Here is a 26,199-nt window from a genome sequence, read left to right as displayed (position 1 = left end):
GCGATTTGGATCCGACGCATGCGCATTTGGGAAAAGTGTTATGAAAGCGAGCGAAGCGCAATGAGCTTCGGCCACCGGAGAGGAGACGACGTTCATTCTGCCGATCAAGCCGAAGTGGCGGACGGCAACCTGCGCGTACAGGAGGGAAGAATGCTCATTTCAGCGGGTCTGACCTAAGACATCATCTGCGGGCCACTACCGCGAGGTAAGGCTGCTATTTTGGAGGCTGAAACTATTTGCTTTCTAGACGCTATTGCCTTTTACTTTGAAAAACAGCGCCACCGGTTACATAAAGCCTGCTTCTCTGACCCGCTTTCTTGTGTTGCTGTCTGAGCAACTTGGACCGAACGTCATTTTATTTATTTCTTTTTTGTTCTTGCAAATGATCCCATTGGCGCGCATAGTTGACAGAATGGTCTTGGTTTAATGTTAAAATTGTGAATTTACTCTCGGTTTCTATGCACTACGGATGCGTGACCTAGTTTCCCTCTGTGGGAAGTTGATGGCATTTGCGTCAAAACAGCCACGAAGAACAAATGTGTGTGTGCACGTACAGTATGTACACTACGTCGTCGTCTGTTGTTCCGTCGGATGGACAAAACTCGAGAGGCACCTTCAACAAAAACTTGGAGAGTTTCTAGCTGTCGAATTGGATTGTTATTGCTGTCATTCATTTACTACAAATAACACCGTCCCTCCTGGAAACGTGAAAAATAGCTCTGCAAATGTTAATTAGAAATAGCTTTGTATGTCCCAAAACATCAAAACATATTTTTTTAACGAAAAGTAAATAAATAGATAAATACATGGATATATGTGTGTACAGGTGTCACAACAGTTACTGTCTTCATCTCCACGATGATGCCGTCTTAATAAGACCAGACGCGTGGAAATGTGTCTTTTTATTTCTTTTATTTCTGCAACACAGTATGGCAGAAGGGATGGGTGAAGTGGCATGGGTTTCGTCTGGTGATTAACATAAGTCTCGTCCAGATTGTTCTGCATATGCAAAACATTGTGGTTAACAATACAGAGAATGAACAAGGTGCGATCGTATAGTGGTTATTTACAGAAAAAAGAATACAACACAAGTTCATCGTATTTACACGATGTCTCTGAACGCATCACAGGCAGAGACGTCGGCAGGACGCGCGCTCCGTAATGGCGGCGCAGTTCAACCCGCCACCAACACTCACGGCCAAATGAAACACGACGCAAGAAACGAAATACTGTATTGCATTGTACAATAAAAACGAAATGAAACAATTATTACCTGCAACACAGTATGGCAGAAGGGATGGGTGAAGTCGCACGGGTTTCGTCTGGTGATTAACTGCGCAACAGAAAAGCACTACGAAGCAAATGTGCTTCAAAGTTCCACTCGACAAAACGTGATTTAAATAATGACTCAAAAAGTAATCTGCACTCAAAAGGAATCAGGGAATTAATTAGATAACAGTAGACAGTACAAAAGGGGAAACAAAACAAGATATTGTCATGAAAATGCGCGCGTTAATCCAGACCGTCAGAGAAATGCGACTCACCATACGTCTCGTCAAGATTGTTCCGGAAACTATGGGCGGGACTTGGTGCCACACTGTGCGCCGCTGCGTCATTTCCGTCATCATTTAATAATCTTAGTGCACAACTCTGTTACATATAGATGAATAAATAGATAAATAAATAAAAAAATACAATACAATTTTGCCACGACAGGCTTTTGTTTTTAAATTTGACCACCCGTTCCCTGTTCTTGCTACAGATCACAATGTCATCTGCAAACATCATGTTCCAAGGAGATTCTTGTCTAACATCATCTGTCAGCCTGTCCGTCACCATGGCGAATAAGAAGGGGCTCACAGCTGACCCTGACAATTATACTGACAATATATTTAACGTTGAACAAGCAGGTTGAAGGCTCGCTTCTTACTTTGACCGGACAAGATGAGTTGTCAGAAAAAAAAGTCCAATATTTTTGATGGCGCACCCGTTTCTGTCATAGGTGGTAGGCTCACTATGGGATGAGCACTCTGGTGTATAAGGTAGTCTTTGATTGCACATCCCATTCACGGCCGACGACATCATCCACATGTGGACGGACAGCTTGTGGATGATGGACGTGTTTCTGCAATGTCACGCATGGTGTACTCAATTTAGGGAACACTTCAGATCACATTTCGGTGATTGTACCATCTGAGATGAAATGAGTGATAGCCGTGAATGAGAGCATGGATGCGATTTTCACTGAACAATATGGCTGCGCAATTGTGGCTAGTAGTATTTCTTTTCTTTTCTTTTCTCTCTCTCTCCAACTCTGTGATGTTGTTCTTCATCAGTTTTGTCCATTTTCAGCGATGCTACCGGATGTTGTTGCAGCGAGAAAGACACAATTGATTGATTCGTCTTTGTCTCGTCAGACAAAGATGGCCCCCAATTCCATCCACTGGTTCCGGAAGGGCCTCCGCCTTCATGACAACCCAGCGCTCAAGGAGGCAGTCCGGGGGGCGGCCACGCTGCGCTGTGTCTATTTCTTGGACCCTTGGTTTGCAGGTTCATCCAATGTTGGGGTCAACAGGTGGAGGTAAGCTTTTTTTTTTTTTTTTTTTTTACCTGGTGTTTTTATACTGTATATCCTTACATTAGCAAGAATAGATTTGGGAGGAGGTGGGGGTTTTCATATAAAATAATGGCAAACAAAGTATATTGAGAGAAAAAAAAAGCAGTCTTTACCAAATCTAGATAAAAGTTCATTTTAGATGACTAACATGCAGACACAGTGAAACCTGCACATTCAAACACCAAAAAAGAACATTGGCTCAAATGTTGCAGATGTGTTGGCACATTGCAACCAAGGTCATCGAATCAACGTTCCCTTTCAGGTGAGGATGTCATGGCCCGTTCTACCATTTTTCTTCACTTTTGCTTACACGTCTCGTTAAGTGTAAGAAAAAAACTATATGCATATATATTTGTTCTTGTTTTCCGAACATATTTATAGATGACTAGTGCGGTTATGCTATATGGCAGGCTATACATACGGTTAACTCCCAAATTATACATCTTGTTAATAACTCATTCACTGGCAGACGCTGTGCAAAAATGTGTCCAATCCAGTGCCAGGGTTTTTGTCATTGTCACTCGAATTCCAGGACCCACAGAATATTGAGTTTTAGGACGACATAAACATTCAATGCAGCGTAAGAAACCTCAGACATTTTTCTTGCATCAGAAAAACAGAGTTAATTCCTATATTATAATGGATCCGGAGTTATATGAGCTTGAATTGAGGGCGGCCGTCCAAAATACAATCCCATACATCCATATTGACTTATATAGCACTTTTACAACAGCTGAAGGTGGGACAAAGCGCGAGTATGGCAAAAAAGTGAAATGCTGCCCTCTTGTGGAAGGGAAAAGAAAGAAGAAATGGCCAGCGCTTTATCGGGACCCCAGCAAGAAAAGAAGAAAAATCCAAAGAAATTCTGGAACGGGGCTCTTTGTCCTATTTTCAATTCCCGAATGAATTCGCGAATGGCGGTGAATGACTTAAAACAAAAATGTAAGTAACTAGGAGGAAATCATACGAGAAATTCCATATTCAAATAAAATATCCCTCATCAATACTTTTCCCTTATTGTCGAAAAAGTGGGGAAGCAGATGTAGGTTAGTGTGCCAAGCAGCGGTTACGTGATCGTGACCTACTTGTGGCGAGGCACTCCACGAGCTGGCAAATGCACTGGCTGGAAAAGGCTGCAGGCAAAAATGACGTTCAAGGGGAAGTGCGCTTGCGCTCGCTCGCTCGCTCACTCGCTCGCCACACTTACCCCGTCACTTTGTCATCTGCCAAAATGTACAACAGCGTACATCAAACATCATGTAATCATCTTGAGTCTGTACATGATCTCATCTGCATTCAAAAGAATGTTTGCACTAAGCCCACTGGACATCATTTTCTGTCATTGTGTTTTATTTTGAAGGCACTTTTAAACGTCGCTATTGCGACCAGAGAGTGATGCGTCCTGATATGATGTTCCTTGTGTCATTCGCGTTTGTTATGAAGTTTCAAAAGTACCACAGTTTGGATTTCATCTTCATGTTGCCGTATTCGTCTGACACACGCTCGTGTCCGGTCTCTGAAAATACTGTCTGACATGAAACCATTCCGTGATGTTGGAGAGCGCTCTTCTGGTCCATTAGTGTGAATGCCCCGTGAATGGCTGGCGACCAGTCTGGGGCGTACCCCTTGACTAGACCCAATATTATGAAGGCTATTTGATCGAAGAGTCCTTCATTTTAACAATTGTGGAAATCTAATCTTTTGGAGAGCTGAACAAGATGTAAAAAAAAAACTCTAAATAAAAATGAGCTACTCGGCATCAACTCTGAGATACTTTAAGCACGATGGCTTGGCGTCCGACCGGCCTCAGTAATTCATAAGTAAATTAATCACCCCACTTGTCAATACGTATTATTAGAGATACAAAGCGATTCGGAGATTGGACACCTGTGCACAGGCAATGAGGTTACTAGGCTGAAAAGAGGGCCTGTATTGTTTGATGGAAACTTAAGTGAAATTGCAACAGATGTAGGACAGAACAGTTGTATAAGGGCCGCAGTTTGATGATGCAGTTCAAGCACACACACAAAGGTAAATACTACTAACATTAACAGGAAGTGGCTTGTGAGGTACAAAATAATCGAAAGGCAAAAAGTGGCGAGTTATCCACTCTCACGCAGCCTTGCGGTTGTGCGCCAAGACCGCGTACTCTTACGTGAATCCATAATATCCAAATGCAATTGGTTTGTATTTTTATTTTGTATGCAATTACAAAATGTAGTTGGTTTGAATTACCAGTACAGTTGAGTTTACAGACTACATGAAAAGGGATCATCTCGGTTTCGTTTCATTGAAAGAAAAAATGTAATGTAAAAATGCAATGTACTGCATTTGATTGTGGCGCTGCATTTTTTTTGAATAAATTGCTGAGTTATTAGATCGAGTGATGGAAGGTATTCAAAATAGGGTGACTCTGACTGAGGTGCAAGGATATCATGACATCCTCAACGTGAGGTCTTTTGAGTCGCGTATATGTCTGACAGATAGATGTCAGGACACGCTAACCGGGATTTACCAGAGTGCTTCGATGCGGTTATTGAGCGATGATGAGGTTGGCCTCAAAGTTGCTTTTGTGGGCAATGCTTTTTCATTTTGGAATTTGTCATTTCTCGACTGGCCTGCAGGAATCGGTAAATTGGCTCCGTACCAGTAGCCAAGCAGCAGAAATCTGCTATGGCTTACTACGTTAGAGAGTCCAGAATCGGAGACCGCGAACATGTCTGCAGAAAGTGAGATTTTCTTCTTTGCAGCAGAACGTCAATATCTCACCTCATTGGTTGAGATTGACAGTGTCTCCCCTCAGGGACAGGCTGACGGACATGGACTGCCGGGCCACTCTGCTTGATCCTCATCAGATCAGAATCAGTCGAGACCGCTGACGTCGCTCTGGTTTGTAGGTCAAACATGCGACCTGAAACAAATTCAATGAACTGTCAAAAACTATAAGCAAGAGTGCTCTCGTCCAAACACTTGTTCATGGATCCGAGTGCTAAAAGCTGAGGTGTTGCGTGTGGAGGCGGACGCTGATAATGTCATCAACGTAAGGTGCCACTGAATTTCCAAGAAGGCCGGCCCACTATGACAACATGGAAAGACTTTACATTTGAGGAAGGATTGTTTTTTTTTTTTTGAGTATGTACTTTGTTAATTGGGTTGTTTAAGTGGAATCCTACCAACCAATTGACTAGATAAGTAAAGGAAGCAACAACGTTGAACTCAACCCAAACAAAGACTTGACTCCCGTAGTGGCCCTAAGATGGTCTTGAGTCTGTCACCTGTTTTCATGTTAGAGAGGACTTTGTTCTTAATTACTCTGGACTAGTGCTTGATTTTATTCTGGCTTTCAATTCAACCCGTTTATTTATTTATTTTCCCTGTCTGTCAGATTCCTTCTCCAATGTTTGGAGGATCTGGATGCCAATCTTCGGAAGCTCAACTCCCGCCTTTTTGTCATCAGGGGCCAACCGGCCAATGTCTTCCCGCGTCTCTTTAAGGTGAGGCTCTCCCATAATGTCAAAGTGAAGACCTGTAAGTATCGATGCGTCTCCACCAGGAGTGGAAGATCTCGAGGTTGACCTTTGAGTATGACTCCGAGCCTTTTGGAAAGGAGAGAGACGCTGCCATCAAGAAACTGGCAATGGAAGCAGGAGTGGAGGTCATCGTCAAGATCTCACACACTCTCTATGACCTGGACAAGTATGTTGTAAACCGGACACTGGGCCGTCATTCGAAACCTCACGATTATGAACTTCTTGACGTTTGTTACCTTTTGCCATTGGCAACAGTGCTATTTTGAGAGGCATGTCGAAACAACTCAACACTCGGCCAATATGTTCATGATGAGTGCAAGTCTAAGAAAATAGAGCCCCTCTAAAAATATTGTCATTTTCAAATGTTTTTTCTCACCTCATCAAGTTGTTTTAAAATCAACACGTTCAACCTCATCTTAAAAAAAGCAAGGAACAAAATCAAGTTCCGTCCGATATGATTCCCAGTCCAAATGCTCCTCAATCATAGTATTAGCAATCATACAATACAATACGGTAAGCTGTAACAAAGCGCTTAACATGGACAGCTATCAGATACAGGAAATAAAGCAGTCACAAAGATAGTAGAAAGCACCAGGGTGTGAAAGCAAGGTCAAGTCGGAATCATGCTGCGTGAGTTAAATGCCAAAGAGTACGAGTGAGTTTTACATGTACAAATCATCGAACCGCCGCCGTAAAAACAACAGGCCAAACTGCAGGAAACGCGTCACCACAGCGAGCGGCATCTTGTGCGGCCATGTACAAGTGAAGTGAGCGAGGGTCTCTTCCTCGATCCCGCCAGGATTATAGAGCTCAACAGTGGCCAACCCCCTCTTACCTACAAGCGTTTCCAGACACTGATCAGTCGCCTGGATCCTCCAGCGATGCCTGCGGAGACTTTGTCAGACAGCCTCATGGCCGACTGCATCACCCCCATCTTGGAGGACCACGGAGACAAATATGGGGTCCCGTCCCTGGAGGAGCTTGGTGAGATACAACATGAGAATCGCCATCCCAATAAGTAACGACATTTTTATCAAAACAGAAAACAAAATACAATGCCAACGGTGTATTTTCAAACGTTTTTGCATATATAAGATGCACAGGAGTATAGAGCGCACCGTCAGTGAACGAAAAACGTTTCTCAAAGATAATATATCAATACTATATCAAAGATTTCCAAATATAAGGTAGACCCACGTTATAAGGAACTGCAATGGAGGATGGCTTACGGCTACTTTTTCGACAGGGGGAAATGGAGGCCGTGGCTGCCGACAGTAGTTGCAAAACTTGTTGTGGCTCAATATGACTTTACACACCTGCGTAAAAGTCGCGGGGTGATCTTTTGAAGACATTTGGGTGCACCAGAAAATACGCTACACGAACCATGATATGGTGGGTGGGGTGGATGATGACTGTCCACTTTAGGCCACGACGATGAGAAGGTTTCTTCAGCCGTCATCTGTACAAAAGTGAAGGTTTCGGACGTTTCGCCTCCTATCCAGGAGGCTTCGTCAGCGAACTAAAGATTTTCTTTACTTTAGTTCGCTGACGAAGCCTCCTGGATAGGAGGCGAAACGTCCGAAACCTTCACTTTTGTACAGATGACGGCTGAAGAAACCTTCTCATCGATGGACCACTCCTGTACGACTGAGAGCTTACACAGACGTTTAGGCCACGACACATCTTATTGTCATATCTGTTGTTGTCTGTTTCAATGAGATGAAATGCAGTGAACCTTCAAAGGTCACACACTATGTGTGGTGACGAGAGCTTCTTCTTACATTTGAATTCATGGATTCAAATTTTCAATGCATTTTTCATATGACAGGTTTTTGAATTTAGATAGTTCTAACTTTGACCCTTTATAAATAAATAAATATAACCTTTCTGTGTGTATCTCAATTGAAATACCAGTTTAGCAAAGTTGTCCATTGAGAAATTGCAGTCAGTCAGTGGAACGTGCTCCATGCCACCCGTGACCCAGAACAGGATAAGCAATAGCAAAGAAAGAGATGGACGTTCTTTTGGGGTAGCTAAACATCATGCACCTGACACGCTACTTTTTTTCTTCTTCTTGTATTTAAAGCCCTTGCTGGTCTAAATCTGCCGATTGGGTTAATTGCTATGAGCTTCCATCCAGACGACTGCTTTCCATTCACAGATGGTTTAGCTCCAGAGCAAAGGCTTACCTGCAGCCTTCTGCCGCTTGCACGCGGGCCAGTCTTTCACTCTTCGTGTAGTGTTAGTACAGTATATTTCAGGTTCCTAAGTCTTTGCGAGCAGAGGTCAGGCTGTTTGTCTCCTAAATTACCCTTCAAAAGTCAAGCTGCTAGCTTCTGTCAGACCATATTGACACGAGGAAGCCATCTGCCGCTCGCACCTGGATCAATTGCAAACAGTGTATCCGTGCTGAGAGCACTATTGTGTACAATTGTGTAGTTTGGACACACAATTTCATGCGTTTCATTTTGTTTTTGGTTTTTTTCAGGCTTTGACATCGACGGCCTGCCTACGGGTGTCTGGCCAGGAGGAGAGACGGAGGCTTTGACCAGGATAGAACGACATTTAGAAAGAAAAGTGAGTATATCACTCTGCTTTTTTTTTAATTGATGTTCATTTGTAATTGTGATGCGGATGAGGCAGACTTATCTGAGCACCCTCAAAGACTAACACTGCATTCCAGAAAAGTGGCAAGTGGGACATACCCACGTCCGTCCGTCCGTCCGTCCGTCCGCGCATGCACACATACACAAATCATTCTTTGTAGTTGGTTATTTTTATTCAATCTGTAAACATGCCTGCTTGGGCCAGCTGTATGTATATAACCGAGTCCTGCTTGGATTGGCGTTTCATTGCATTTTTCCGTACCAGAGTTTCCATTAGTTTTTTCCCCCCATTTTCTGGAATGCTGCGTCATGCCATGTCCACAAACACGGCCATTTTTAAAAATACAATAACCAAAAAAAAAATGTTGTTGACACTGAAATTTCAGGGCACTGTACCCTGCCTCTCGCCCAAAGTTAGCCTGGGGATAAATGGTCCACAGTTTAAATGGATAGTCTTTTTTGTGAACCAAATTGTTGGTGCTTTTTTGCATTCAATTACCCAAAAGTCAATAAACAGCCAGATTTGTTTTTCAATATTTTGTAATGCACCTTGATGGGTTGTGAGGCCACCTATTAATCTGCATTTTGATTGAGTGGCGGGCAAACTAAGTAACAAAAAAAAAAAACAACCCGTGCACGAGTGGACATTGCCTTACCGTTGGTTGTTGTGGGATGCTCTGCACCTCCCCTCCCCTGTTCTCCTCTCCTTGTGCACCTTCCAGGCGTGGGTGGCAAACTTTGAGCGTCCGAGAATGAACGCCAACTCACTGCTGGCCAGCCCAACAGGCCTCAGTCCATACCTGCGCTTTGGCTGCCTGTCTTGTCGCCTTTTCTACTTCAAGCTCACGGACCTGTACCGCAAGGTGGGCAGTCATCACTGACATCAGAAGACTTCTTTTTTTGTTTCCATTGCTGATCAAAACTCCTCTCGATGGTTCAGAACGTTTGAGAGCAAAAGGTGGCGGTGGATTTCAATTGTAGTGCAGCTCAGGGAATAGAGAGATTTTGCACTTAGCTATACAATTGGAATCGCTTCAGAATCAGACTTGCCCCCTCTACATTAGGGTAAACAATGTTGATTTCGATGTGATAACTATTTCTAGACGTTATTTTTGGGTGTGGAATCCAAACTGGTCAGTCAAGGGTTGGAGTTTCATCAAATAAAATGTGTACGTATGGTTACAAAGTTAAGTTCATCCTTATACTACAATATGTTTCTGTTTGCAGGTATTGACCGACCAATACTTTCTCAAATGTAACTGGACAGGGAAGTTGCCACATAGTTGAAAAGGAGTCCAATCCTAATCAGCTCTTCTTGATGTAATCTTACAATCGGGGGTTTATCTGACGGTGATTTTGGAATTAGCATATGTCAATGAATTTTAATCAACATAAAAATTGAGCCCAGAAGATGTTTTTGTCTCCAAATTGTGTGTCCTATTTTCTTGTGCTCCATGAAGCAGGAAATTGCAGGAGTACTCACATTGAAATGCACAACTAGCACTGGTTAACGTTTTGACACCTGTATGACGGTTCAAAATGTTTCATTGAGATTTAGTGTACACTTAGCAAAAATAAATAATAGTGGAGAGAATAATAGTGACATCGAGTTAACCAAGATTCTATACCGGTGATGGTTTTGCTGGGAGACTTGTCTTTATTTGTTGCAAACGTTCTTCTGCTTCAACTCTGCGTCCAACATTTTCTTCTCAGGTCAAAAAGAACAGTTCCCCTCCTCTCTCGCTTTACGGACAGCTACTGTGGAGAGAGTTCTTCTACACCGCGGCCACCAACAATCCGCGCTTTGACAAAATGGAGGGGAACCCCATCTGCGTTCGCATTCCCTGGGACAAAAACCCCGAGGCGCTCGCCAAGTGGGCCGAGGCCAAGACGGGTTTCCCCTGGATCGATGCCATCATGACTCAGTTGAGGCAAGAAGGCTGGATCCATCATCTGGCTCGCCATGCCGTGGCATGCTTCCTCACTAGAGGTGACTTATGGATTAGCTGGGAGGAAGGGATGAAGGTAAACTATCATTGGATATTAGATCCCATTGACAGTTAGAGTACAAGTGAAGGCTCCTTAAATCATTCAATGCCAAAATGTAAGAATACCTTTGCTTCATTTTATCGCGTCGGGTCGAAATACGTTGCGCGTTTTTCGATTAAAAAAAAAAAAAGAGACAACCTTTCAGGACTTCACACAGATCCCCAATCAGTCTGTGGGAATGACGAAGGCCTATGTCACGCCACTAGATGACAAGAGCAACTTTGATCAGCTCTTGCTCGGCGCATAGCGAACCTACGTTGAGTTTGTGGTGCCTGCCGCAGGTCTTTGAGGAGCTGCTTCTCGACGCCGACTGGAGTGTGAATGCGGGCAGTTGGATGTGGCTGTCCTGTAGTTCCTTTTTCCAGCAGTTCTTCCACTGTTACTGTCCTGTGGGCTTTGGACGGCGCACCGACCCTAATGGGGACTTCATCAGGTGGGTACCTCTCTCGGAACAGGTCGTCGATGTGAGCAACAAGTCAAACATTGAGTGAGATTCATACATTCTTCCTGCAGACCAATTATTTTATGTTGGAATTTGATTTTTTTTTTCTTCCTTTAAATAACAGGAAATTATTTGCCCATTTTTCCATTTGATATTTATAATAACAATAATACATTACATTTTAAGCACCTTTCAAAGCTCTCAAGGACTCTTTACAGTCACAGACAAGCATAGGTACTATAATAAATAAATTACAATCACAAATAGAATGCAATAAATGAAATACAATTACACAGAAAATGCAATTTTAAATAGGTGGCTTTTGAGATTCATTTAAAAAGTATAAAGCAATTGAGAATACATTGTCATTTGCGATTCCAATATATGAGCACTTGGGCCGAAAAGCTTCAATACTATTTTGTATTACCATATTATCCGGTGTATAAGGCGCAACCAAAAACCTTGATTTTCTTCAAAGTCAAAGTCAGCTTTATTGTCAAAGATGCTAATATGCATGACATACAGCGCAGATGAACTGACTGTCCTCTCGGAGCCAGCGTGCAAGGCACGTATAATGACTTCACAAACACAATAAACATGAAAACGCACATTTGCCGGGAGAGAGAGGGGATCAAAAGATGACCCTGCGTTTTTGACACAGGTGCGCCTAATACGTGAAGTAATGTTGAGCCAAACCAGATCTCGCCTCGCAACAACTGTCAACGGACTCCGTTTTCCTCAGTAGAAGAAGTAGTGCGTAACCCCGGCCTCTGCTGCAGCGCCTTATAATATGGCGTGCTTTACATTTGGAACGCTTTCACGTATTTGTTTATGTCTGTCTTTTTGGAAAACTTTTTTCATTCATTGAAGAAGGTGCGCCCTATACTCCGATGCGCCTTATAAATGGAAACAGTTTGACAATCCACCATTCATTAGGGGTGCGCCTTATACACCGAAAAATACGGTGATTTAGGACTGACGCGATGATGTTCGTCTATCGCTGATTAAGATTTCCGTGAAGAGATGAGGGGAAATAATAAAAACGGGAGTCCGGTCCGGCATCAAAATATTATCTGTCTCATTCAATATTGTGTGTGTGTGTGTGTAAGCAATGTATATCTAGTGTGTGTGTCTCTCGCTCGCAGACGTTACTTGCCTGTCCTCCGAGCTTTCCCTGCCAAGTTCATCTACGACCCTTGGAATGCACCCGAGTCGGTGCAAGCGGCCGCCAAGTGCGTCATCGGCACGCACTACCCGAAACCCATGGTGCATCATGCCGAGGCGAGCCGGCTCAACATCGAGAGAATGAAGCAGATCTACCAGCAGCTGAGCCGATACAGGGGACTGGGTAAGGACACGTCATGTGACGAATAATCATACCTTCAAAACAAAGCATAGAAAGGTGCATGTTATTTCATGGAATCTCACTGTCGATAGTTCATGTTAGTTTGTGCCCAACGCATGTTCAGAGAAAGCAGAATTACAAGGATGGCACCACATTGCTTGCTGGAGCAAACAACGTGGTGCATTCAGTGTACTTTCTCACCGTCGGGTACTCAAGATTCATTGCCCATATCGAAATTGTGGCAAAAAGATTGCTCCATTTGACCACAAGTCAACTCACTATTTTTAAACTCTCAGGTCTATCTGATTGTCAGAGATGATATCACTCTGCTTTTGGTTTGCCTCAGCAGTATCTTAATACCATTTACACCCACTCTCGTAGTTCAATTCCACATATTTATTTGTATCCTTCAGGGCTGCTGGCATCTGTACCATCCACCAACGGCAACGGAAATGGAGGAATGTTGGCCTACTCACCTGGAGAACAACAGCCAGGGACCAGCAACAATAACAACGCCCCCCACAGTAAGTGTACGGTACGCCCACCCGTACGCTCTTCTTCTGTGGTGTCATTTGAGTGTCTGGAATGTCAGGTGGCTCGGTCGCTACAAGTAACGGCAGCGGGAGCATTCTCCTCAATTTTGACAGCGAGGAACAGTCAGGCCGAGGAATGCTGCCGCCAATGGTCCCGCAGCACAAGCACGGTGGGTCATTTGATCGGATCCATTTCTGATTTAACGATGGATTAAATGCTCAACGTTAAAAAAAAAAAAAAAACACAAAACATACTGTAACTTCATATTAAAGCGTTGTGGTGAACGGATATAAGATCATATTCCAGTATATTCCAGTCTTCTGCGCAGTCACTTTTTATGTGATAAATATGAGTGTAAACGTTCTGATAGAAATGTTTCTGAATGGGCTCTGTAGTACTTCAGCAAAGCAAAATGTAAAAAAGCTGCAAAGAAAAAACATTTCTTCAACAAGCACGTATCTTGACGTGCCAGTCGGATGTTTGACCTCGGACATTGTCCTGCAGGTGACCGTGCAGTGGCGGAAAACAACACGACTGTCACCAATAGCCGACCGTACCGTGAGTTTGGGATGGCACTGACTGAAAACCCTCACTTGGGACTCAAATACTTTAAGGAGATATTAACGTGCCAGAGAGTGAGAGCAGGGAACAGGTGGGGGAGAAACTGGAGAGGTGGAGGTATGCCCCGGAATGGAGAGGAATGAAGATCAGTGGCAGCAAGACGGTATAGATGTGTGCGAATGAGAGGGTGGGCTACGGGGGGAGCGATAAAGAAGGTGGAAGATTTTAAGTTGTACTGGGCTTCAACTGTCCACAGCAATGGAGAGTGTGGAAAAGAGGTGAAGAAGCGTGTCCAAGCAGGCTGCAACGCCTGGAGAAAAATGTCAGATGTAATGTGCGATAGAAGGCGTTCGGCTGGGATAAAAGGAAAGGTGAGAGCAGCCATGATGTTTGGACTGGGGACGGTGCCACTGAAGAAAGAAAAGACAGCAAGCAGAGCTGAAGATGTTGAGGTCGTCGTTGGGAGTGACCACGTTGGATAGGATCAGGAAGGAGTACATTAGAGGGACAACTCATATTCGAGGCTTTGCAGAGAAAGTCAGACTGAGACGGTTTGGACATGTCCAGAGGACAGAGAGTGACTATATCGGGAGAAGGATGCCGAGCCTTGACCCGCCAGGCAGGAGACCGAGAAGAAGACCCAAGAGGAGCTTTATGGGCGTTGTCAAAGAGGACATGAAGGTAGCTGGTGTGAGAGAAGAGGATGCGCAAAAACAAAACCGGCTTAGATGGAGGACAATGATTCGCCGTGAAGGGAAAAGCCCAAAGGAAAAGAAGAACGTGCCATAATATGTTCCGTTCGTATTGCCGCGGTCCAATGACTTCGTACGGAGCAGGAGGAGCAATAAAATATCCATCGAGCCAAATTATTTTGACCTGATATTTGTTGACAGTCATTGCCATGTATTGTTTTCATCATTTTCCCATTTGGTTCTTTCCCTGAGCGTATTTCTCAAGATGGTTGGAAACACATTGGAATTTATGGAAATGACTTTGTCGAGGGTCACGCTGTCAAACCTTTTTTGTTGTTTTAGGACTGGCTCACATCAGAGGCGGCATCACAGGAAAACGCCAACGAGAAACGGAACGTGAAGCTTCGGGGGAGGAAGATCCGTCATCTTGCTCAGGCCATAAGATGCAACGGCGCAGTGCACAGGTCCGTTGCCAGACTCCTTTTAAGGCTTTTCAACGTTTGCCACATGTGACTCAACATTGATTGGCGGGTAGTTAGTTAAATGAAGGTTTCTTCCTCACATTTCCTCTTGATGCGTACATTCTTCTTCAAAGCAACAAGCACGTTGTTCCAACCATTACGCACACACACAAAAGCACGGCTTGAATATTTTGAATACACAGAGTATTTGTAAGGGGCTGCGGTTGTTGCCGTGCCACCAAATATTTACGGCCAGGCCACCGACCGCTTTTGGGAGCGAGTGGGCTTTCTCGGCAAATGTCCCGTTGCTCATCGTGAAAGATCCAAAACACTAACGATGCAAAATTGTGGGGATGTTCACTCATGGAATCCAGAAGTCAAAGGAAAGAGTTTCATCCACGCGCACATTTGCTCAATTATACGACTAAGAATTCATGCTAATCATCACGCGATGACAACGATCATGTGCAATGATTAAGAAACAGATACTGAACAATATGCAGCCGCAAAAATGTGCTTAACATTTGAACTCATTCACTGCCAGACGATGTGCAAAAATGTGTTCAATCCGGTGCCAGGGTTTTTGTCACTCAAATTGCAGCATATTGAATTTTAGGACTCCATCAACATTCAATGCAGCGTTAGAAACCTTAGACTCTCTTCTTTTATCAGGAAGAAAGAGTTGATTGCTAAGTTATAATGCTCTGGAGGTATCTAAACTTGAAATGGGGGCGGCTGTACAAACTACAATTGGATACGTACATATTGATTGATTTATGTAGCGCTTTAACAACAGCTGAAGCTGTAACAAAGCGCTAACATGGACAAAAGGCAAATGCTGCCTCCTTGTGCAAGTGAAAAAACCTTGCCAGAGGTCTGACCAGTGCTTTATCGGCACTCCGCAAAATCGGAATAAATTTGGGAATGGCAGCAAACGAGTGAATGGCGAGCCGCTCCAGTCTTTGCCTCTTGCATCAGTAGATGGCTCGAACAATGCCTTTTTGAGTCTTGCAATGTTCCTCGTGTTGCTTTGTGTGCAGAGCACCTGAAGGACGTCGCACAAGAACAAGTCGACCGTGGTCCGCTCCAACGCACATTCTAAATCAAGTCTAAAAGTCACAAAGGGGAAAATGTGATTTTCCAAGGGAGTCTGGCGACTTCAACCTCAGTCATTTTCAAACCCACAAAAAAAATAGCAACACACAAAACGCACCTACTTTATTTATTTATTCTCAAGAAAAGTTCAGCAAAAAGAGAGAAAAAGAAAAGACAACCCAAGCAAATGGGCCCATAAATGTCTTCATTTATGGGAGAACCAAGTCACCATTTTTTGCTGCTCCACATCCATATTTATTGACATTAAATACTTTTTCATGCATAGTTCATGCTAGGAATTTTATTTTTAAAAAAACAGTTAACCATTAAACACGTAACACGTTGTGGTGTTACGGTAAGACAAAGCCAAATTGTCTTTACTGGTGTAATAACACTGGTATACTGCAAGTGTACTTTGTAGCGTTCTTCTTTTAAAAGAAATGCAAAACAACGCGAGATAATCACTTTTTGACTCCTTTCGGATTTCTAAAGAAGTTATCCATCAATTTGTTTCGTGAAGTAATCATACCTTGATATGGCAGTCATTTTACACAGTATATTCACGATCGTAATGGGTCCTCCAAGGAAGAATAGAATGCAGCCTGAGACAAAAAAGGGTTTGCCAGCCCTGCCATTGTCAGGCCAGGTGTTGAAAGTAAAACCAGTCTATTTAGAATCAATGCCGTTGAATTGTGTTGACGTTTAAGATCGTCTTGGCAGCTACAAGCAGCATTGGCTTCCATAGGACAATGTACTTTGGCTCATCTGATCCATTGAGAAATAAGACTTATTGATAGACAACTGTAAATAGAAGCCCCTTTGAAAAAGCAATGATCTTTTGCCAACTCCCAGTGATGTTACTTTTTTGTCCAGTGACTATTTTGACGATCTTTCACATTTCCAACTGAGTGGTTCCCCGACCGACATTGTCACTTCACCATTGTGAAGACCAGCGAAAACTTGAGCCTGTGCATCATTTTCAACATCAGCAAATTGTCCACGCACCCCCGCTTGTTAGGATGTTTTCAAGGACAAGGAACATCTCCAATGTTCCCTTTTTTTCTACTCTTTCGTATAAAACAACCAAAACAAAAAGAGAAAAATCAAGACACGTTTTGCTCGAAACAAACATTCCTCACAACAAGCCAGTCCAGCCTCCCGAGAAAGAACCGCAACAGTGCTGCAAGGTGGGACTATTGATGACCCGTTTGGAATGATGCCAGAATCCAACCGAGAACAACCTTGGCTGACTTTGTGAATACATCGGAAAGTCCGCTGCTGTGGTTCGGAATCGAACCCAAGGATGTGCGCGTTTTTTCCCCTGCCGTGTTTAATGCAAGCTGAAGGTTTTTTTTGCCACACAAAACACGCTTCGTGATCATTCAAAATGACGTTTCAACAAGTGTGCTCGAAGCCCCAATCTGCAGTCACCTGGGCTGGGGGATACATTGGATTCATACATAGGCCAGCACCTCCAATCAAACTTGCTGGGCAGAACATGCACCAGACTTGCATTTGGATCAGCTCCAGTGTGAAGGAACAATACTCCGGAGGCCATCGTGACACACATTGTAAGTCTTATTGTGTTCCTCCAATCAAGTCTTTTCCTCATCGTGCACAATCTTAGTTTTGAAACCACATTGTTTTTGTCGCTAAACTAGAAATACGATCATGTTACATAAATCATATCCTCAGTTATCCAAGATGTTCACCACAGAATACCCTGCATCTTCACGTCAGGTTTTTTCAGTTGTCCATCCATCCATTTTCCGGGCCGCTTCCATCCTCATTAGGGCTTGCTTGGGGTGCTGCAGTCTATCCATTCCATGTTTTGGCACTTGGCGGGGGACACCCAGAATTAGTTGCCAGACAAACAACCATCCAAACTCACACCTTGGGACAATTTAGTGTTCAATCGGCCTTCCGTGCATTTTTGGGGAATGCGGGAGGAAACCGTAGGACCCGGAGAAAACCCACGCGGGCCCGGGGAAAGCATGCAAACTCCACACAGGGAGGCCGGGCCGGGTCTTGAACTCATAACCTCTGCACTACGAAGCCAGCGTGCTAAGCACTTGACCACTGGGCTCCCACTTTTTCAGTTGTATCCCCCCCCCCCCCCCCAAATAAAATGCAGATTGGGGCAGCAGCAGATCATGTTGCGACTTCTAGAGCCGTTGGGGGTTGGGGCGGGCGGAGGAAGCGCGGGTTGTCCAACTCTTGTGTACTATCTGTATCATAATTCTTTGTTTTCTTGAGAATTTCAACAGATGTTGTCGCTTTAATCGAGGAGAAAGTCAATGTTTTTTCTTGTCATCCCGCTGCCCAGTATCAGACAACGGTGGAGGTGGAGGAATAACATACGCGTCCACTTCATATCACCGGTTGTCTCGGTGTCTCGCCCAAAATGGGCTGCCACGTGGCGCGAAATTCCTCCACCGATGCCATCCTCTGCGTCTGTAAACTGGTGCTTGTTCTCTGTCCTGTTTTGTGATGTAAAACGCCTTGTTTGTCTGGAATGGATCGCTATCATGGCAGCAAATAAAAATTGTTTTGACGTTGAATCCTTTTTAGAAATGTTTGCACCATCTGCGATTTTCTTAAAACCAGTTCTTGGAATGACACTTTTTCTAGTGGCATTTTATTTTGGAGAAAAAAACAATGTTCTTGTACATCTTGCCCAAAATTGATGAGCTCATGTTTATTATTTGTTATAGCTCCGCGGTGGATAAGAACTTCCCGGTTTTCACTTGTAAATTCCCAGGGGAAGACGGGTGAATCCCTCATTATGACCTGGAATTCCTGACACACACACACACACACACACACACACACACACACACACACACACACACACACACACACACACACACGGGAAAAAAGCCTCTGGCTGTTTGCCTGCAAACAATAGCGTTGCTAGGTGTGACTCATATCGCAAACACCGGAATCATACCACTTTGACTGTATTTACAGAGCACTTTCAAACAAACACTGCTGTATACAAAATCAATTTATGTAGAGGGTAAATCATTCAGACAACAAAAAATAAACAATCTCAAAAAGCACTTTAAAATATAAAGGAAACTAGTTACATTTTTATGTAATTTTATTCATGAAAACATCCTATCAGTTTTAATGTGTTTTTTTTCATTCTTCAGTCTTCATTAACAAGAAGAGTCTTGTCTTATGTCGTACTTGTACCGCTGCCTCACAGGTTTTGTTATTCAGATCCCAATTTCAGCTGCATCTTCTTCCCGTGCTTGTTTTTCCTTTTTTTTTTTAAACACATGTTAAATTAATCGATGATGTAAATAAGCGTTATTTATGAAATGATAGCTAAATGTGAGGGGATGTTTTTCGATAGATGCCCGCCATTGACTAGCAACCTGTCTTACATGTATTACCGAAAATCTGCAGGAATAGGCTCCGACTCTGCCACAACCCAAATGAGGGCCAAAGAAAATTGTCAAACAAATCGATGAAAGGACATTCCTCTATATTTTCAAGCCACGCACCGGGCAGAAATAAGGGGCATCCTCGCCATTGACAATTGAAAAATAGATCTCAAAGCAACCACGATTGTAAATTGCAGAATACAATACAATACAGTGCACATTGATTGCCGGTCAATCAATCTCTGTGGGAGCGGGTTTCTCTTCACACTTCTTTGATGACTCTAACATCGGTGAGAGAAACCCCCCGCCACCCATTCAGGTCTTGAGGTGAGACCAAGGAACTCAGAACCTGATTTAGAGCTTCAGTATGTGAATAAAACCAAACGGCAAGAAGACATGGGATTTAGCCACTCGGAGGAATTATCTCCTCCAACGTCAATGAGAGGATGAAAATGATGACTAAGTCGTTGTTATGTATCACGCTGTGGATTATGGAAGCTCAGAAAGTCACCTGTGGATGGCAGTGTATTTCATGCAGCATCACTCAACCATTGACTTTGTACAGCTCAGCGGCTTGACTTTTTTGAAGGTTGCAATCTATTGCGACATGAACACGACTGCAAGCTCAACTCTGGTGAGTACAGCACATACAGTGTATCAAAAGATGTACTTTTTGGCTTCTCCAGATGGCTATCACCATCAGTTGAACTTTTGCCGCTGACAAACAATGCTGATATCAAGGTCGTGTTGTCATTTTCCTGACATTCATCAGATGATGTGTGATTTTGGCGTTGGTGACTATGACTCATTTGAAGTGAGCGTAATTGGGATTTTGAGTTACATTTTGGGATGAGCTGAATATGTCCGCTCATGTCTTCCAGGTGAATACTCTAGAATTGTCATTGTCCAACTGTTCAGCTCATGTCTTCCAGGTGAATACTCTAGAATTGTCATGGTCTCAATACTTTTTGCACAATTTCCCTATCAAGGAACTTCATGGCAAAATTCTGTTATTGGTCTGTTGAGCCATCAACAGACCAATAATGTCCTGAATTAATTACAATGATTATTTAAACAATCATCCACCATTGCAAGTCTTTTCAAAGAGGCAACATTTGACACTTTTTGTGGGTAGTGTACGTTGGGTTAAGTTGCCTTTAAAATAGAAAGCATGCTTAAGAGAGAAAAAACACATCTGGTAAATTGTTCTTGGTCGGGCCTGAAGAAGAAATGCGGAAGGACATGGTGCGTATACGCTGCTCTTTGTGGGGAGCGATAGGCAAATATTATTAGCAAGCAAACATTACCAGCTAGCCTGGCACCTCCCGACACCCGTGACACACCTGTTGCACAACAACCATGGACGAGTCACATTGACCTCAACGGGCTCCCTCCCATCGGGAGGTGAGCATTTGCAGTACCCTACAAGTACCGAGCAGTCTGACAGGAAAAAGGTTCAAACATGAACTGGATTTGGTTTCAAAACATCTTCTTCATATGGTCCTTTTTCTATCTGACAATTTCTTCAACTGTGACTTACACAGCTGGAACTCAAGTCCACGCACGTAACTCACACCATAAACCCCCTTTGGAGATCAGTTACATGTTTTAAAAGGGGATGATGAAGTTTGTTGAACAACTCCGACGATTGTGGTCCAAGCGTTACGACGGTGTAAAAGGTTTCAATAAAACTGCAAAGAATCTTTTTATTTTGCTCCCACCAACGCCATCTTTGTAAGCGTTGAGGTTGTTCATGAGATGTTTCAACACGGCATCTCGAAACGAATCAGAATTTGATTTGAACGTTTCCAAGAGCTTCTTAGAATGATACTGATGGGAGAGGTCCTTGATCACGGCCTGGATGAATTGAGTGTAGGTGACCATGTCCATGGCGGCGAGCGATTCCAGATTGACTTTGTTCAAAACTTCCTGATAAACCTTAGCGATGATCACCTGCACTTCACATTGTCCCATTGACTTCTTCACTTTCATTGGGAACTGGTTCACCAGCGTCAGGATTACCATGCTTATGAGACTCCGAGCCAGCTTCTCTAGCATGGCTGGTGTGACGGTAACGGATTCCGGGTGAGACTGCGCTTCCGGCTGAAAATTGGAGTTCCTTTCGTCTGTACTCTCAAGTGAAGACATGAGCATATCGATATCGTTTAAGGCACCGCATACTTCGTTGGTCCTGGCCTTCATCTTTCGAGACTCCATCTCCATCCAAAGGAGCATCTGCTGCAGAAACTTCCCCACGGAATCGTCCACGATGTTAAACAGAACATCAGGGTGGCGTTTTTTGCGGTTTCTACGCCCGTGCGTGGCATCTGTGTCTGCAGAGGTCGTCTGGTTTACCTGAATGTGGTGATAGACTTTATCCCTCAGCTTTTTCGAGAACTGTGTAATCTCATCATCAATGGTGCCGTGGCTTTCGGATGTTTTTTTTCCTGCCATGGCAAAATTGTTGTACAAGACCTCTACGTCGCCTTGTATTCCCTCAAAACTGAAAGTACTGATGGAGCCTTGTGGGGACACCTCAGGATCAACTGCGCGGACACCGTCGGGGAGGTAAGGGAAAGTCAACACGTACTCGGAGTCTTTGCACAGTCCCTCACTGACCACGTCATCCATCATTTTGTCAAATCTTATTTTTGAGAACTCGATAAAGCTCTTCTTGCGTGGGCTTATTTGTATATGCGTGGAAAAAAAGTTGGTCAACGTCTTCTCAATCAACCTCAGATCAAAATGAGGAGTCACTGGCCTGCTGCTGTTACTGTCCGCATCTGAGGCATAGTGAAGATCGCCAACAATCGTGGTGACAATGTCAGACGCGGTGCCTTGAACATCCGGCGGAGTTTCAAGTGGGACGTCCGCAGGTTCAGGATTATTGCAATCTGACCATTTGCGGAGGATTTTGGTGACTGCTTCCGTTGTCTCATCGACACTGATGTTTGATTTGGTGCCGCAGGGTGATTTAGAATTCTGATGTTCCTCAATCTCTGTCGCCTGGATGTGGCCATGGTGCGTGTGACCTAACGGTTGACGCCAGCATGCTCCGAAACACCGAGTTCTTGACTCAACGTGACCAAGGTATGTCCACAATGCGTTGCAAGCAAGACGCACCATCTGGTAAAGTACGTTGAGATTGGTAAAGGTTCCAGGTATGTACATGAGGGGTACGAGCTGTTGAGCGTCCTGGTTTGTAGCTGATGCCAAGGTACGATTTACCCTTTTGGAAACCTCATCCGTTAAGAGCGAGTCTAGTTTGCTGGCGGAGTCACACCGTTGTAACGGGATACTTAGCGCTGAAGCAAAGGCACTGTTTGTCGCCCCCTCCAGGACCGGAGTCAAAGCGTCAACCTTTGTGTCACCGACCCGCCCCAGGAACATCGGGATCATGATTTTCAAGGCATCGGTGGAGAGCTTTTGGGTCATCTCTGTACACATGTCCGCCAGCGTGGCTCCCGTTTTGGAGTCAAAATGCCCCTCGGACAGCAGGCACCACTGGGCCGGTGAGATGTTTTCAAAATATTTCGACACAATTGGCAGGAGCCTCTCCCTTTCCACTGAAATATCTGAATGCATTGTGCTGGCCCGCTGCGTCCCATTTATTTCCACATTGAAACAACGGAAAATTGATCGTGACAGACCGGGCGGGGCATGACATCTTTCCTGGCAAATTTTCCGTCAAGCTCTATGACAAAGGATGAGCTTGTGATGTGACGCGGCCCCCCTTGCATGACAGTGATGACATCGGTCGACCTTGAAAGGAGACCTTTCATCATGCAAACAGCTCCCGTCCACTTTCTGCAGCAGCCAAAAGATAGCGATAAATTGTGGTAGCCTACCACAAGGCGCATTAAGTCAATGGGTTATGCTTATCTCTGTGTTCCCCTCATTGGCAAAGTGACGATTTTGCTCTTCAAGAAACTGAAGGTTTTGCTGATGTGATCTTTCTGTTTACCTTTCCCTTTTGCGATACCGTCGTCACTTGCCACAATGGAATACCTGTGCATGTTTGTGCAAGTTCGGTGTGCGGAAATCCACGTGGCGGGATAACCAGGCTGTTTTATGTTAACTACCCTATGATCCGGTGTGAATGGGGTATTTGTTTACTTTTTGCACTGATAAGGGGCACACCTTCAATAAGTGACATGTTTTGAAAAAGTTTTCATCATACTGTATATAAGGCACACCTCATTATGAGGCACTACACCAGAGGCTGGGCTTACGTTTTATATATCCCAGGATGAACCGCGCACTACTTTTTCGACAGGGGCAAATGGAATCGTGGCTGCTAAATCTGTTGTGTCTCAATATTACTTCACATATAAGGCCATGCATGCTGTGTAAGGCGCAGGGTCTTCTTTTGAAGAAAAGGAAGGCTTTTGGTGCACCTTATACTCCGGAAAATACGGTAGTGTTTACTCCAATGAGAAAATGTGGAAATGGATGAATTTTGCTCTTGGATCCATTGTACATTTTAGGTGGGCATGCAATTTTTAACAGGAAGCGAGCAGAGAACTCCCCACCTGTAAAAATGTGCAAACATGTTATTTTCTCCCAAATCTGTAGGACTGCTCACTTTACATGTGTGTGCTGTTTTTAGAGATTGGAGCAATCGAAATTGTTGCCAATGGCTTTCTCTCTCTGCCAACACTATTTATGCTCCAACTTGCCCATCGGGCAACGGTGCGCTAAACTAACTCTCCTGGGCAAATAACCATTTTCAATGCCGGCAAAATGTGTCGGTTCCGGGAGGAGTTAAATGTTTATGTCCTTTCCATCGCAAACTGATTCCCTTTCTACATGTCCATTCATTCACAGATCCAATATTGTTAGTGAGTTTTTCAGATTAAAAAAGGAGTCAGGTGGTCAAAATACTGAGAAAACCCCCAAAATGGTTCAAAGCTGACAGCATTTAATATGAGTGCAAAAAAACATTTGCATCAGCACAGAACCGCAGTGTCATACAACAATTATGAGACGCTTTGCAGTCCCAGAGATGGAGTGGTTGGCCTGAATAAAGCTTTGCCGATGGCTAAAAAGAACCTCTTCATGGAGCTCATCTCCGAAACGCGGCTGAGCATCTCCAGATTTTTGCTCAAGTGACTGGACACGACGTCGTCAAAAGACGGCTCATCTGAGATGAGAGCTTCCAAAAGCTTCTCGTGTGAGTGATACTGCTGGAAGAGGTCCTCAATCAGGATCTTGATGAATTTATTGTAGGCAACCATGTCCATAGCGGCCAGAGGTTCCAGGCTGACTTCCTTCATAACTTTACGGTAGATCCATCCGATGATCAGCTGCAAATCGTATTGCTCAATCGACTTCCTGACTTTCTTGGGGAAGCGCTGGACGAGCGTCATTATCAGCGAGCTCACAATGCTTCTTGCCAATTTCTCTTGCATTGGGGACGTGCCCTCCGCGCTCGGTGAAAGTGCCGGGGAATCCGTCATGGCTGCGGCGGTTTCACGATGGCGACCGCCGGAGACAAGATTGTAATCTGGCGCAATGTCCATCAATCACTAACAGCTCGCTGGATGGCGTCGCTCTTGCTATATGACAAAAGAATCAGTGCGCTCTGTGATGTCACTCAACTTTGTTTCAAAGACCACGCGTGACCATATTCGTTGAGGAGCAAAAGACACCGCATTGTTGTAACTTTTCTAACTGTGTGCTAACTTCACGTCCCAGAAGATTCCTGACTAAACTGCGGTTTTGGTGAATATTAATGCTGTACTCATAAAAGTGACATTGAACAATTTAGAGCAGGGGTGCTCACGCTTTTTCAGCATACGAGCTACTTATAAAAACAACCAAGTCAAAATGATCTCCCCACTACAACAATGCAAAACATAATTATTTTCAAGTGTGTTAAGGATTCTTTGTATGTACAATGTATGTTGATGTAGCTTGCGTAACCGAATAAGCCAATATTGCACAACACACATCATAACTACATCAACATAACATAATAAATAACTATTAACATTATTTGTAATTACCTGAGTTTACTTTGATGACTTGCAGTGAATCGAATCAGCCAGGGATGCAGAGTCCGGACAGGAGATGCTGACTGACAGCAAGCCTCAAGCACATTTCCGAATGTTCATCAGTCGTAGTGGAACGCTATTTGCACTTAATGATCTTCATGCAGGAAAAGGCTGACTCGCCTCGCATAAATAAGCGGAGCCGAATAATGCAGTCAAGGAGGTCGCACATTTCCTCACGTTGAGCATAGTTGGTGGATTATGCGACGGTAATTCAAGAAGTCCGCCTGCACGCACGGCAATATGCATTTTGAAAATGACATCGTGAAGAAAAAGTCCACCTCCCATTCCGTCTGAAAGTAATATGTTTTTGCCTTCTTACTTGGTCCAGCTTTCTCACTCATTTTGATCACCATATGTTTTAGCAAGGTCTTAAAATCGGAGGTAATTCGCTGACGAGTTTGTACATTTTGCTGCGCTTAGCGCCGTTGTTTACGCATGCGCGGCGACCTAAAGGTCAAAATTTAGTTGTCATCTGAATGGTTGCCCTGTATGTCAATCAAGTGACGGGACGTTTGACAGGCTGACAAATGTTTTTTTTTTTTTTTACGACCAGTAGATCGCGATCGACGTATCCCAGGAAAAGCCCTTTGAAAAAAAGTGTAACTTTCATGATCCCTAAAAATAATGCAGTCAACCAATTGCTTAACAATTGCCGTTCCAACATTTGTGCAGAAATGATGAAGCATCATTAGAATCAAAAAGAGCCTTTCAGAGTCACGCCTTTTTTTTTTACATCTACACGCACGTTGTCAAATGCTGAGTTTGGATTGAATTCTAATTGGTCAAGTGACCGCCATAACAATGTTTTTTAATCAGAAG

The 26,199-nt window shown here is 43.9% G+C and overlaps 2 protein-coding genes and 1 long non-coding RNA gene across 10 annotated transcripts; 1 reads left to right on the top strand and 2 right to left on the bottom strand.

Annotated features, from left to right (window-relative positions):
- The first annotated feature begins 35 nt into the window (after positions 1–35).
- LOC148904183 (cryptochrome-1-like) lies at positions 36–18,050 on the top strand. 2 transcript variants are annotated; one of them, XM_089015271.1, is made up of 14 exons: positions 37–205; positions 2,418–2,581; positions 6,003–6,111; positions 6,171–6,313; positions 6,947–7,131; positions 8,636–8,724; positions 9,476–9,616; positions 10,467–10,778; positions 11,084–11,235; positions 12,390–12,592; positions 13,003–13,113; positions 13,182–13,292; positions 14,719–14,840; positions 15,878–18,050. In XM_089015271.1, exons 2-14 carry the CDS (start codon positions 2,424–2,426, stop codon positions 15,884–15,886), a joined length of 1,845 nt encoding a protein of 614 aa, XP_088871397.1. In that variant the 5' UTR covers positions 37–205; positions 2,418–2,423; the 3' UTR covers positions 15,887–18,050. The 2 variants fall into 2 exon arrangements, with proteins under 2 accessions (XP_088871406.1, XP_088871397.1); XM_089015280.1 differs by lacking the exon at positions 13,182–13,292 and having other exon boundaries at positions 36–205.
- LOC148904184 (uncharacterized) lies at positions 256–11,195 on the bottom strand. Of its 6 annotated transcripts, XR_016117482.1 has the most exons (7): positions 11,059–11,195; positions 9,410–9,604; positions 6,983–7,127; positions 5,387–5,528; positions 3,825–3,840; positions 3,703–3,750; positions 256–2,125 (listed from the first exon to the last, which is right to left on the bottom strand). It is a non-coding gene; the product is annotated as an uncharacterized LOC148904184 (long non-coding RNA). The 6 variants fall into 6 exon arrangements; XR_016117480.1 differs by having other exon boundaries at positions 3,703–3,840; XR_016117481.1 differs by lacking the exon at positions 256–2,125 and having other exon boundaries at positions 2,588–3,750.
- Positions 18,051–20,445: 2,395 nt separating the features above from the next.
- Positions 20,446–26,069, bottom strand: LOC148904182 (uncharacterized). Of its 2 annotated transcripts, XM_089015260.1 has the most exons (3): positions 25,700–26,069; positions 25,333–25,604; positions 20,446–24,882 (listed from the first exon to the last, which is right to left on the bottom strand). In XM_089015260.1, the coding sequence occupies exon 3, from the start codon at positions 22,907–22,909 to the stop codon at positions 20,987–20,989; it is 1,923 nt and encodes a 640-aa protein (XP_088871386.1). In that variant the 5' UTR covers positions 22,910–24,882; positions 25,333–25,604; positions 25,700–26,069; the 3' UTR covers positions 20,446–20,986. The 2 variants fall into 2 exon arrangements, with proteins under 2 accessions (XP_088871386.1, XP_088871377.1); XM_089015251.1 differs by having other exon boundaries at positions 25,333–26,069.
- Positions 26,070–26,199: the final 130 nt, after the last annotated feature.

This window comes from Hippocampus bargibanti, linkage group LG01, assembly GCF_051943395.1.
Source record: "Hippocampus bargibanti isolate YZ-2025 linkage group LG01, ASM5194339v1, whole genome shotgun sequence".
NCBI lineage: Eukaryota > Metazoa > Chordata > Actinopteri > Syngnathiformes > Syngnathidae > Hippocampus > Hippocampus bargibanti.
This window is presented reverse-complemented; position numbering and strand designations above follow the sequence as displayed.